This window comes from Dendropsophus ebraccatus, chromosome 2, assembly GCF_027789765.1.
Source record: "Dendropsophus ebraccatus isolate aDenEbr1 chromosome 2, aDenEbr1.pat, whole genome shotgun sequence".
Classification (NCBI taxonomy): Eukaryota; Metazoa; Chordata; class Amphibia; order Anura; family Hylidae; genus Dendropsophus; species Dendropsophus ebraccatus.
Genome location: NC_091455.1, coordinates 95,833,119 through 95,846,528, shown reverse-complemented (window position 1 = coordinate 95,846,528; position 13,410 = coordinate 95,833,119). Strand labels below are relative to the sequence as shown.

The 13,410-nt window shown below is 43.0% G+C and overlaps 1 protein-coding gene across 2 annotated transcripts in view; it reads left to right on the top strand.

Annotated features, from left to right (window-relative positions):
* The window catches only part of LOC138784575 (N-acetyllactosaminide beta-1,6-N-acetylglucosaminyl-transferase-like), a 31,075-nt gene extending 21,028 nt beyond the window's left edge, over positions 1–10,047 (top strand). The window contains exons 2-3 of one of the 2 annotated variants that reach the window (XM_069960184.1): positions 5,917–5,952; positions 9,833–10,047. In XM_069960184.1, the coding sequence (XP_069816285.1) occupies positions 5,917–5,952; positions 9,833–10,023 (227 nt within the window). In that variant the 3' untranslated portion in view covers positions 10,024–10,047. Of the gene's footprint in view, positions 1–5,916; positions 6,007–9,832 lie in introns of both variants that reach the window. The other variant, XM_069960183.1, reaches the window with a different exon arrangement.
* The last annotated feature ends 3,363 nt before the right edge of the window (positions 10,048–13,410 follow it).

Genomic DNA, 13,410 nt, shown 5'->3' with positions numbered 1-13,410 from the left:
TCAGCCGCTCAGCCGCAATTGGCTGAGCACAGTTATGCTCAGCCAATGAGCGTAATGCTGAGGGTTCCCTGCTGACAACCGCGCTGCCAGATAAAGTTCCTAGGCCTTAGCAACTTTGCTCTATCCAGATCAGTTCCTAGCTTACTGCTGTCTGTGAATACTGTCCTGCTCTGTGACTCTCTTAGTCCATGGCATGGTTTGAGGTTGTTTCTGACTTGTCTTCTCCTGTGAGGGGTTTAACACTGCATAGTGTTGTGTATCGTTACTGAGAAGAAAACTGTTAGCTGTGTCCTGTCTTCCGTCTTAACCATACAGGATTTTGACTAAGACTGACCAGAGTAGGGGACCTGGCAGAGGGCCAGGGCCCAGAGAGGACCACTGTAGAGAGCTGTCTAACTTGCGTCCTTCATTTACAATGTCCAACACAAAAGACCTATGTACCTCCTCTTCCCATGTGACTTCCTTCCTCAACGTATCTAAAGTGCGCTGTGAGTGGGTGAAGAGTGCAATAGAAGAAGTAAAAAGTGAGATGACAGGAAAGAAGAACAGATTCCTATAGGTTAACAGATCCATGTGACATACAAACAAATAATAACTCTTAACACACTTCAGCCGTGCAGCATTTGAGTACATACATCTAATACAACAACATTAGTGACGAAACTTTATTATCACCTTCATCACCACCTTTCCACAATAAGTACAGGTTTTTTCGAAGGGTGTAACCAATAGCAATACCTGTGGTGAGACACCACACATGTGCAATAATGAGAGCACTGTTTGTGCCTAACAGATTAGAGCTCCTTAGGCTTAAGTGTAATATGAAGACAACATTGCATATGTACAATGGAAGAAGTTTATCATGTTTTAAGATGTATGAAATTACAAGTTGGCTAAGATATTTCAGCTAAAACCTTTTGTTACCCAAAGAAATGAAATCCATAACATTTACAACCACCTGCCTAATACTGTGTGAGCCACTGCCATAGCAGCTCTGACCTATTGACCCCACAAGAAGGTATGAAGGTATTCTTTGGTGGTATATCTTGGTGATATATCATTTGTAGAGATGAGTGAACCGGGTTCGAGTTCGAGTCGATTTGAACCCGAACGTTGCATATTTGATTAGCAGGGGCTGCTGAAGTTGGATTAAGCTCTAAGGTTGTCTGGAAAACATGGATACAGCCAATGACTATATCTATGATTTCCACATAGCCTTAGGGCTTTATCCAACTTCAGCAGCCCCCGCTAATTAAATGCCGAAAGTTCGGGTTCGGATCGACTCGAGCATGCTCGAGGTTCGCTCATCTCTAATCATTTGGTATCTTGGTGGTATCACCAAGATGTTGGCAGCAGATAGTTTGACTCCTGTGAGGTGAGACCTCCATAGATCAGACTTATTTTTCTAAAATATCCCATGTGTGCTTGATCACATTGAGATCTGAAAATTTTGGAGGCAAATTAACCTTTAGCACATTCACATTTACACAGTTCATTCAGGCCCAGGCTTTCAAAATGTCCTGGATCCAGAGAATAGCCTTAGGGGCCTATTCCACGGAGCGATAATCGGCCAAATCGGACCGAGAATCGGCCGAATTGGAGCGAGAATCGGCCGAATCGGCCTAATTCGGACGATTATCGCTCCGTGGAATAGAGAGAACGATCAGCCAATGATCGTGTTATCGGCTGATCGTTCATTTAGGTTCAGACCTAAAATCATCGTTCGCCACCAGCGCATCACTACGGTGGAATAGTGGTGCGCGGCGGCGACCGATTATTTTAGCAGCATCATACATTACCTGTCCGGGCTGCAGGTCTTCTCCTTCTCCCGGTCCCGCGCCGCAGCAGCTTCGGAGCGGGGCTGTCTGAACTGACAGACCGCTCAGCCAATCACTGGCCGGGACCACCGCGGCCAGTGATTGGCTGAGCGGTTTGTCAGTTCTGACATGCCCGCTCTGAAGCTTCTTCCCGGGAGAAGGAGAAGACCTTCAGCTCGGACAGGTAATGTATGGTGCAAGGACATGGGTAATGATGTCCCTGCAGCCCTTTGCTTAACGATCATCGGGGCCGTGAAATAGGCCCAGTAAACGAGCGCAGATCTAGCAGATCGGCGCTCGTTTACATCGATCGGACCCCCATCGACCTGTGGAATAGGACCCTTAGAATGTGTATGCAGATGAATACAGAGTCCAATTGTGGCTTGAGAGAAGAGACCTGGAAGTCACTAGATGTAAATGTTTGGTGAGCCCCCGGATGATGTTATAGCTAGAGATGAGCGAACCTTGAGCATGCTTGAGTCCATCCGAACCCGAACTTTCGGCATTTGATTAGCAGTGGCTGCTGAAGTTGGATAAAGCCCTAAGGCTATGTGGAAAACATGGATATAGTCATTGGCTGTATCCATGTTTTCCAGACAACTTTAGAACTTTATCCAAGTTTAGCAGCCCCCGCTAATCAAATGCCGAATGATCGAGTCCATCCGAACCCGAATCCAGTTCGCTCATTTCTAGTTATAGCGGTGGGACGGCCGGTCACTTGCTAGATGGATGCATCTACTGTGGTGGATGGCCGAGATACAGCCGGACCTTTGGGTATTGTCACCTAACACCACTGCCTGTTAGCACACAGGTGTGATGGCACACCTGCTTTTAAGTAGTAAGGCCAGTTGTACTTTTTTCCCCTGTGGTTGGTGTGCTGTCGAGTTGCTGCAGGGTCCCTTGGGATAGTGTTGTCACAGGTGATATAGTCACAGATGGCAAGAGCGGTGTAATGACCCTATGGAATAGTGGTAGGACCCGTCACCCACAGAAAGAGAAAATGTCCCAAGGTCGCAGTGGTTATGCTGTGCAGGTGGTAGTGAATAATTACAGACTCAGTTGATAACGTTGATTGGGTTTACTACTTCTTAATGTGCAGCAAGTAATACAACGAATCTTGAATTACACTTGATACAGTTCCAATAAATACACAAACATAGAACCACCAGATCTGTAGGATAAGTGCTGAGTAGGATGTAGTAGAGTTGATAAGGTTGTACTGAGGTGGCGTAGTAGAGAGGAGAGTGCCGTGAGAGTCCCCCTTAACCTAATAACTGATTGGGCCACCCTAAGCAGCAACAAATGCAATGAAGTGTGTGCAATATAACTGCCAATGAGTCTGTTACAATGCTCTGGAGGAAGATTGGCCCACAAATCTTTGCAGAACTGCTTTAATTTACCCACACTGAAGGGTGTCCCAGCATGACCGGTTGTTTAAGGTCATACCACTGCATCTCATTCGGATTAAGATCAGGACTTTGACTATGCCACTCCAAAGTCTTAATTTTTATTTTTCGATTAACTTCGATTAACTTTCGATTAACTGTTTTGGATCATTGTTCTGCTGCATAACCCAAGTGTATTTTAGCTTGAGGTCAAAAACAGCTCCTTCAGGATTTGTTGGTAGACAGCAGACTTCATAGTTCCATTTATCACAGCAAGTTTTTCGTGTCCTGAAGCAGCAAAAGAGCCACCCCATGTTTTACTGTTGGTGTGATGTTCCTTTTCTAACATGCTGTGGTGTAATGGAATGTACACCTTCCAAAAAGATCAACTTTTGTCTCGTCAGTTGTGGGGAATATCAAGATTAGAGATGAGCGGAACTTTCAGACTTTTGGTCCGAAAGCCGCTCACTCCAGTGCGATGCCTGCGATCCTGGGTGCATAGTAGCGCTCCTGGGAATCTGCGGCCGGGATCTTCCAGGGAATTCAAGATACATTCCCCAGGGAATGTATCTTGAATTCCCTGGAAGATCCTGCCCGCAGATTCCCAGGAGCGCAACTATGAACCCAGGATCGCAGGCATACTAATTGAGCGAAGTTGCCGTCGGACCAAAAGTCCAACGGTTCGCTCATTCCTAATCAAGATGTTTTCTGGCAAAACAGAGATAAGTCTTTATGTTCTCTTTGCTCAGCAATGGCTTTTGCCTTTAACATTTTTGCTCAGTCTCTGTAATTAAGTTTATGAGTCATTAAAGGGGTTATCCTGCTCTTGTCTTCAGTTCAGGCGTGGTTGGTAATTAAGCTCCATTAACGTCAATGGATAATCTTAATAATAAAGACCTTCATATAAAAACATTTTGTAATTACTTGTGTTTGTCTAATATTTCAAACTGGTGATCTCAAATATTTCAAAGTGACAAACATCCAAAAGATTAAGAAATCGGGAGGGGCAAATATTTTTTTCACACCACTGTATGTGCCCAGTTTGCTATGTATAGTGCTACCAAACTGCAGACAGATTAGAGTGCACATGCTGATCTCAAAGGAAGAAGGTGATCTGCTCTGATAAACCAAGATGTCCATTACATCATGTGGATGATGTATGTGCATCACTAACATGGGAAAATGTAATACCAGAATGCATTATAAGAAGAAGGCAAGCTGACAGAGGCAGTTTTATGCTCAAAATAATGTTCTGCTGGGAAACCTTAAGTCCTGGCATTTATCTCAATGTTATTTTGACACATTACATCTACCCTAATGTAGGGGCTACACAGCAGGTGAGAGTGGTTACAGCGCCTCTGTGGCACACCCTATGTCATGTTTGGCCTGGTATTTTTTGAGGACATGCATCATAGTAGAGTGTAAAACAGAAGGCCAAATACTGCGCTTGCTAAATGAGGAATTAACTTTACTAACCAAAATTATTTCTATCACAATCGCAGGCATTAAGGTGGTGTTTTTAAAGAGTCTCTGACAGTAGGTTTATGCTTTCCTATCTAAGGGTAGCATATACTAGAGACAGAGAAGCTGAACAAAATGATGTATCACCTACATTGTTTTGTGCAGCTGCTTCAGAGATATCTTTCTGAATAACAATGGACAATAAGTAGTCCTCTCCATTATGTGCATGAGCCCATTAGTCCTGGATATTCATAAGAAGCAGAAAACTCAACCCACCAGATGCTGATTGGCAGTTATCTATGCTGTGTATAGACAGTCAACTCAGTCAAATCAGCAGCTGGAGGGCAGGGGGAGAGGTGTGGCAAGAATCCTATTCTCCTGGATATTAGGGGAACGGCTGAACAGAATGATGTAAGTAAGGCTGGGTTCACACTACATTTTTGCAATCCGTTTTTTAAAACGGTTTTTTTCGACCACGTTGTGTCCGTAAAAAAAAAACAAACGGATCCGTTGTGATCCGTTTTGTTTTTATAATGGAAGTCAATGGAAAAACCGATGCTCACAGTTGCATCCGTTTTTTCCATCTGTTTTTCATCATTTTTTTGCAAAAAACTGATTGAAAAAATGGAATGCAAAAACGTAGTGTGAACCCAGCCTAATACACCCATCTGTTCAGCATTTCTGTTACTAGTTTTTGCTGCCCCTCTGATTTAAGGTGGAATAAACCTAGTGACAGATTGCGTTTAAAGACAACCCATATTCATAGACCACAATGTAGCAAATTAATGAGGGCAAGACTGATCTTTAAGGGGGTAGTGGTGTCTTGTTAAGGAGGTGATCTTCTTCCATGCTTTACCTGTAAAGTCATCCTTACCTGTTACAGGTCCATATATGTTGTCAGTGGATAAATGGTTACACAGCTGTTGACACATTCTTATTCCAGTTCAGTTCAGTTCCAGTATCACAAAATGTACATTCATTTAACATTGTTAGAGGAAATTTTTTTTTAATTCACATTCTTGTTATAGGAAAAAGCAAAGGGGTTATCCAGCACTACAAAAACATGGCTACTCTTGTCTCCAGTTTGGGTGGGGTTTTAAAACTCATTTCCATCTAAGTGAATGGAGACAAGAGTGATGCTGTCTTTGGAAGTAAGTAGCCATGTTTTTGTAGCGCTGGAAAACCCTTTAATGAATTTCTCTGTACTGATACTGTGCTGTTTCTGAGACAATGAATTTGTTCTTTTCCAACAGATTTTCCAGGGTCCATGCCAGATGCTAAATGGGAAGGTAATCTCAGAGCGATAAAGTGGAGTGATGACAGTCGTCACGATGGTTGCCATGGTAACATGCTTTCATTGTTTTTACTTTAGTATGAAAGTCAAAGATAACAGGACATTTGATACACGTAGCAGAACAAGATATAGCAGATCCGCTGGGTGGAGAGGTGGTTTCTTTTTAAAATGCCTATTTAAAATTTCAATTATTTGTGTGTACAACTTAGACCTGATCACACAATGCTGACAGACAGCCGTCTTCCATTACATTATACAGTTTATTGGTCGAAACAAAAGATCTTATGGCAAAAAGGCACAGCAGAACACTTCTCCAATAATTATTACATTGTGTTTTTAATTGGCAGTATTCATTGGATGAGGAGCAGTTAGCGTCTGTTTATATCTCATTTTACTTTACATTTGGGTATACTTTTAGCACATATACCAGGCATATCATTTGGACCAAGTTAACAAAAAATAGAGATTTTGCAGATTAACCCAACCAGGCTTTCTGGTTTTCAGCTTAGTAATCATGCTAAGATACAACAGATTTACAGGCCTGGCGAAACGCCCGTCGGGGTTCCAGTCCACAATAATGGGTGAGATAATTATTTAAAACATGCAGGGGATGTGCAGTCATGGGCATCTGCTAATATACTTTTTTTGTTTGCATAGGGGACTTGCTGTAAGGCTATGTTCACACTACATAAAAGTACGGCCATCGGCAACAACGGCCGTACTTTGTACGGTGTGGAACACTGCCTTATCTGCTATGGGATCCCTGCCGGAGCGTATACACATAGTATACGCTCCGTCCGGAATCCCATACGGCGCCACAAAGAACTGACATGTCAGTTTTCTGCGGCTGCAATTCAGTGAATAGCGGCTGCAGAAAGACCTGTCAGTTTACACAATGAAGCGAGCGTCTCCGGTCGCTTGCTTCATTGTGTGCTGTGTGAAGTTCTGATGCTGGCGCGCGCAGATGCGTCCGATTCAGAACACTGCGGCCGGAAAGATCATCTTTGCAGGGACCGGCCATTCCGTGACCCTGCCAGGTCACAGAACAGCCGGTCCAATACGTAGTGTGAACATAGCCTAAATATACATGCTGGTAAGGTTACTGTTCACAATAGGTAGGATTGTGCAATATTATGTAATCCACATGTTTGAGTAGTGTAGCATTAGTAGTACCACTGAGTATTGATATTTATGTGATGTATACATATGATATATCTGTGGACTGTGTCATGTTGGAGATTGCCTCTTGATTTTAAATTCTGTCATTGTGTTTGCAAAATAAAGTTTATTAATTTTAGATGGCTTTAGGATCCAATTTTTGTGGCTATGAAATAGAAGGGATTGCCTTAGATGAGATTTGGTATGATGGACAGTGATAATAGTACCAATTGACTATTTCTTTACATTGTGGAGGTCCCTTGGAACTGTTTTTTATACATCAATAATAACTTTTTTTAAAACAGTAAAACCAAAAGTACCAGCCTTGCATTCTTAATAGTGACTATTTGGTTGCCCATGCCCAAAATGCCTACCAAGGAACCTACATGTCTCTGTGAGTCACAGAGAAGCTTTCTCTACCACACAGAATATCCCTCAATACATCTGTGTTTGTGTTTGTTTAGCAGTAGTCCAGAGTTTGCCCCTCAGCAAGCCTGCTGCATAGGAATTTGTGGTGGCTGGCCAATATCTAGCTCTCTCTCACAAAGTCAACCCAGGAACACACAAAGCTTCAGCACCAACAGTCTCCAGGCATCCACAGATACACAGATCTTAAAGGTGAAGTTCGGCAATTTTTTTTAAATTAAAGTATTGTATTGCCCCCCAAAAGTTATACAAATCACCAATATACACTTATTACGGGAAATGCACATAAAGTGCTTTTTCCCTGCACTTACTTCTGCATCAAGGCTTCACTTACTCGATAACATGGTGATGTCACAACCCGACTCCCCGAGCTGTGCGGGCTGTGGCTGCTGGAGAGGATGATGGCAGAGGGATGCTCAGTGTCCCTCGAGTGCCCTGTGTCCCTCAGTGTCCCTCTGCCATCATCCTCTCCAGCAGCCACAGCCCGCACAGCTCTGGGAGTCGGGTCGTGACATCACCACGTTATCTAAGAAGGGAAGCCTTGATGCAACAGTAAGTGCAGGGAAAAAAGCGCTTCATAAGAATTTCCCGTAATAAGTGTATATTGGTGATTTGTATAACTTTTGGGGTGCAACACAATACTTTCATAAAATTCTCGCTGGACTTCTCCTTTAATAAATCCATCGGAACAGAGACAGGGGGTAATTTAGTATTAGAACCACATATGAAATTTCTTCCTTGATAAATTCCCCTCCTTTATGTTAGTCCTATGCACAAACAGTTTGTAGTGGAAAGTCCCCCTCAATTGCTTTCACTACAGTCAGTCACAGGTGTTCATGCTGAGAACCACACACTCTCTTTCTCGAGCCTGTCTGATGTCCACGTCACCGATGTGGAAACCAATTTGCACCCTTTCTGACCGCCTGTCAAGAGAATGGTAGAAGCCAGGGGGCCTTTAAAGGAAAAGTCCTGTGAACCTAAAAACTGTCACTTGCCAGATGGTTAGGTGTGATGCCAGTTCTATGGTGGTTGGCGGAGATATAGCCCTGCCCGATGGTATTGTGTTGACGCCAGTGCCGGTTGGGCACACAGGTAAGGTGGCACACCTGCTTTTGTTTTAATAGTCTGGCTATACCTTGCTCCCCTGTGCACAGTGACGTCCTGGGTTTTTGCAGGGCTCTGCCGAAACTTCGGAGGTAGAGATAGGAGAATACTTGAGAGCAGAGAGAATACTTATGCCTGTGTTTTGACTCTTTGGTCTTTGCACCACCTATTGCCCACCTTTGTCAAGTGACCCGTCCTAGAGGGTGACACAAGCCCTAGACCTTGTTACCTGGGATGAGCAGAATGCTGAGGGTTCCCTGCTGACACCCGCTCCGCACGATAGAGTTCATAGGCTTCTAGCAACTTTGCTCTATCCGGATCAGTTCCTTACTTCTTTGTGAATACTGTCCTGCCCTGTGTCTTTAGGTACTACAGCCGTGCAATATACATAATTGCAACAACGACATCTTGTGGTAAAACTCTGGTACTACTACATTACCACTTACTCTTAAAAGTACAGGCTTTTACTAAGGGTGTAACCAATAGCAAAACCCATGGTAGGACACCACAATAGTCTTCCGGGTACCCCCCTCTAGCTGAGACCCCCACCGCTCACTAGATCAGTGGAGCAGAGGCGCTTAGCATTAGTTTTTGCAGTTGGTTTTCAGTTCACATGCAACCAAGGGGGGTTGTGTGCAACAGCGGAGTGATCAGATACATAGGAGAGAAAAACAATACAGTGATGGAAATAATTTTACTAAAAACAGAACATTTGTACATCTCTACTTATATGTATATGAAGCATATCTGGTTTTACAAATTTGGCTTCTGTTGCTCTCTGTTAAGTTACTCTCCCCTGGGGGCTGCGTTCACACTACGTATATTTCAGTCAGTATATGTATATTTCAGTCAGTATATTTCAGTCAGTATTGCAACCAAAACCAGGAGTGGATTAAAAACACAGAAAGGATCTGTTCACACAATGTTGAAATTGAGCGGATGGCTGCCATTTGATGGCAAATATTTGCTGTTATTTTAGAACAACGGCTGTTATACTGAAATAATGGCAGTTATTTACCGTTATATGGCGGCCATCCACTCAATTTCAACATTGTGTGAACAGATCCTTTCTGTGTTTTTAGTCCACTCCTGGTTTTGGTCTGACTGAAATATACGTAGTGTGAACACAGCCCCCATGTGTATAAGACCGCATTATTGTGACCATGTTTTTCTCTTGTCTATTACAGGTCATTACGTCAGACAAGTGTGTGTGTATGGGGTTGGAGATTTACAGTGGCTATTTGACTCCACAAGTCTTTTCGCCAACAAATTTGAGTTGTCAAGCTATCCTCCCACAATGGAGTGCATGGAGCTGAGGATGCGAAAGAAAGCACTTTCTGAGAGTGAAACTGCACTGCAGCCTAGCTGGTTCTTTTAACTACTGAGGAGACTTTTACATATTGGTTAGCACAATAAAGCCATGCAAAATACTGTGAAAATGTATCAAATTATAAAATATTTTATATTTCCATTTAGTTTGTTGATTTTGATCATTCCTTTACAAAAAGAAAACTTTTATTTAAATCTTTGTTGTAATGCAAATGATGCTCTGAAAGCAGATACCAATATAGCCTTAGGATGGATACACAATTACATTTGGATTTAGTTTTGTAAGCCAGTACCAGGAGTGGATTCAGAAAAACAGAGGAGGACTAAATGCTTTTGTTGATAATTGTACTTATTTATAGATGTACTCCTAGCATCGAGTTCAAAGCTGCATCACAAAATCTCACTGTACCCTTTTGATGTGTGCATTGTCATGTTACACGCAGGGCCGTATTTACCACTTGGCACACGTGGTCCGGTGCCTAGAGCAGCACCTTGAAGTTCAGTTCAGACTTGCTAGTAAATCTGGTGTCTGTTCAGTGTGTGTGTGTGTGTGTGTGTGTGTGTGTGTGAGGGGGGGGGGGGTTATGGTGGAATTGTTCAGGTCTGGTATGGTGGTGTTTTTCAGTCACAGTATGGCAGTATGATTCAGGTCTGGTATGGCTGTGTGACGCCTGGAGCATTTACCTACCAATCTACCAATGAAAAACGTGATTCAGACAATGTTTCTACATGAAGACAAATGCATGTGGCCAAAACCACTCTCACTCTAGCTCCCCAAGATGGGTCGCCTTCAAGTTTAGTGCCTAGGGCAGCAGCAGCTGTTAATACGGCCCTGGTTACACGTCACAACCATGTAGTGTCTACAAAAAACACTGGATAGGTTTCCAGAAGACTGTGCAGAGATGTGGCGACCAAGGTGGAGGCAGCTGGGGAACATGTCTGAACTGTAGCCAAAACCAGTTGTCACAAGTAGGTCACATGGCACAAGGCATCTGCTCTTCAGATTTTTCCCAGAGCATACCCTGCGTGACAGTGTTCAGCTGGTGAAAGCTGAGGTGCTTTTGATGGCAAGGTGTAAAAGAACTGGGAGATGAGGAGAGGTACATTGGGTCTTTCCTCAGTTTTACCTTCATCCAAAATTAAGGCACATTTCCTTTAGCAATTATTTTGAAGATGGTAGCAAAAGGGTTACTTGTAAGATGTTAGCGAGTGTGGAAGTCTCTAATTGCTACCTGTAGTGCATCAGGTCCATGCTCACTCTCAATTACTTGTTGAACTTCTCTCGACAGGATTGTGAGGCTGGCTCTTCTATCTCTATGAAGGCTAAATATAAATATATATATATATATATATATATATACTGTATATATTGTGTCCTACCACGCGTGTTACTTTTGGTTACACCCTTCGAAAAAGCCTGTACAGAGGTGGTGATAAAAGTAGTGATAAAGTTTCGCCACTGCATGTCGCTGTATTCTGTATATGTAGTCAGATGCTGCACAGCTGAAGTATGCAAAGGGTTATTGTTTGTTTGTATGTCACATGGATCTGTGAACCTATGGGAATCTGTTCCTCTTCTCTCCCATCATCACTTCTTCTATTTGCACTCTTCACCCACTCACAGCATACTTTAGATTCGCTGAGGAAGTCACGTGGGAGACAGGAAGAGCAGTTAAGTTTTAGTCAGAGCCCCGTTTTTGTATATTTGTAGGACGTCAGACAGGATACAGCTAACAGTTTTCTTCTCAGTAACGCTACACTACACTATGCAGTGTTAAACCCCTTTTAAGAGAGGACAAGTCAGAGACAACCTTAACCCACGGCGTGGACTAGAAGAGTCACAGAGCAGGACAGTATCCACAGACAGCAGTAAGCTAGGAACTGATCCAGAGAGAGCAAAGATAAGATAAGCCTAGGAACTCTATCTCGCAGTGCGTTGTCAGCAGGGAACCCTCAGCAGTCCCCTCATCCCAGGTAACAAGGTCTGGGGCCAGTCTCACCCTCTAGGATGGTTCAGCCAAATCTAGTTAGCATTAGGTCATGTGAAGACTAATAAAAGGTCAATACACAGGCACAGGTATTCTCTTCTTCTTCTCCTGTTTTTCTACCTCATCCTATAACATCCAGGCAGAGCGCAGTACTACTTAGATTGAGACTCTCACAACATCCTTCTCTCTGTTACTCTGGTTCTTGTATCTCTCAACACACTACTTAGTCAACACAACTGTACTCCTCACTCTATTCCTGTCGCAGATCTGATTATTGTGCAATGAAGTGTTTTATCAAGTGCTTTATCAAGGGAACTGTCAAGTGTAACTTATCTTGCCAAAGTACAGCTGTATAACTGTACCTTTCAAGTAAAGCCAAGTCTATTTATGATAAAGAGACTTTGTGATTCTTCATCCCACACTGACACAGTATACACTACATCCTTGGGACATTTCCCCTAACTGTGGGTGGCGGTTGCGACTATGAGGGTCACTACACCGCTCTGGCCATCTGTGATTACACTAACCCAAGGGACCCCGTAGCAGCCCGACAGGACACTGACCACAGGGGAAAAGGGTACAACTGGCCTGATAAAATAAAAGCAGGTATGCCAGAACACCTGTGTGCCTACCCGGCACTGGTGTCACAAAGTAACACCTTAAGGTCTGGCTGTCCCTCGGTAAATCACCACTGGAGTGGTGTCACACTTCACCACCTAGCAAGTGACCAGCCAATCCTCCAACACAACACCCCTGGAGGCTCACATTACATATATATATATATATACTCTCTTTCTCAACTTGAATCCTTAGCTTAGAATGGAACCAGAAAAATGTTCTAGGATTTCAGGGGTTTTACACAAAAGCCAGGAGGGGAAAAATAGAAGGCTGTGGCTCAAAGGGTAAACTTAGACTTAGGCCAGGTTCAGACTATGTAACTGTGCGGCTGTATTTGCGGCTGTAATTGTGCGGCGGTATTTTTGGTGGTTCATGTGTACGCTGGAAAGTATAGGACATACGGCTGCACAGTGCACACTATGTATGAATCTACGGCCCGATCGTAAACGGACCCGTAAAAAATTAACAAGACCGTTGTTTGCGGCTGGACATGCGGCCGAGGATTGACAGCCGATCCGTAAGGAGTACTTCAAAAATAGCCGGCAATGATGCCGAATGCCGATGCCTCTAATAGTTAATATATTAAATTAATAAAACACATTCTCTTTGTAATAAAGTCCCTTTCGTTGGTCAATAATTTAATTCTAACGAATCCATCATTTTGCAATTAAATATACTGTTAAAATAAATAGATATATAAATAAATGTATATTTATATATATATATTTATTTTTTGACAGTATATTTAATTGCACAATGATGGATTCGTTAGAATTAAATTATTGACCAACGAAACTGAATTTATTTTAACGAAATTGTGTTTTATTAAT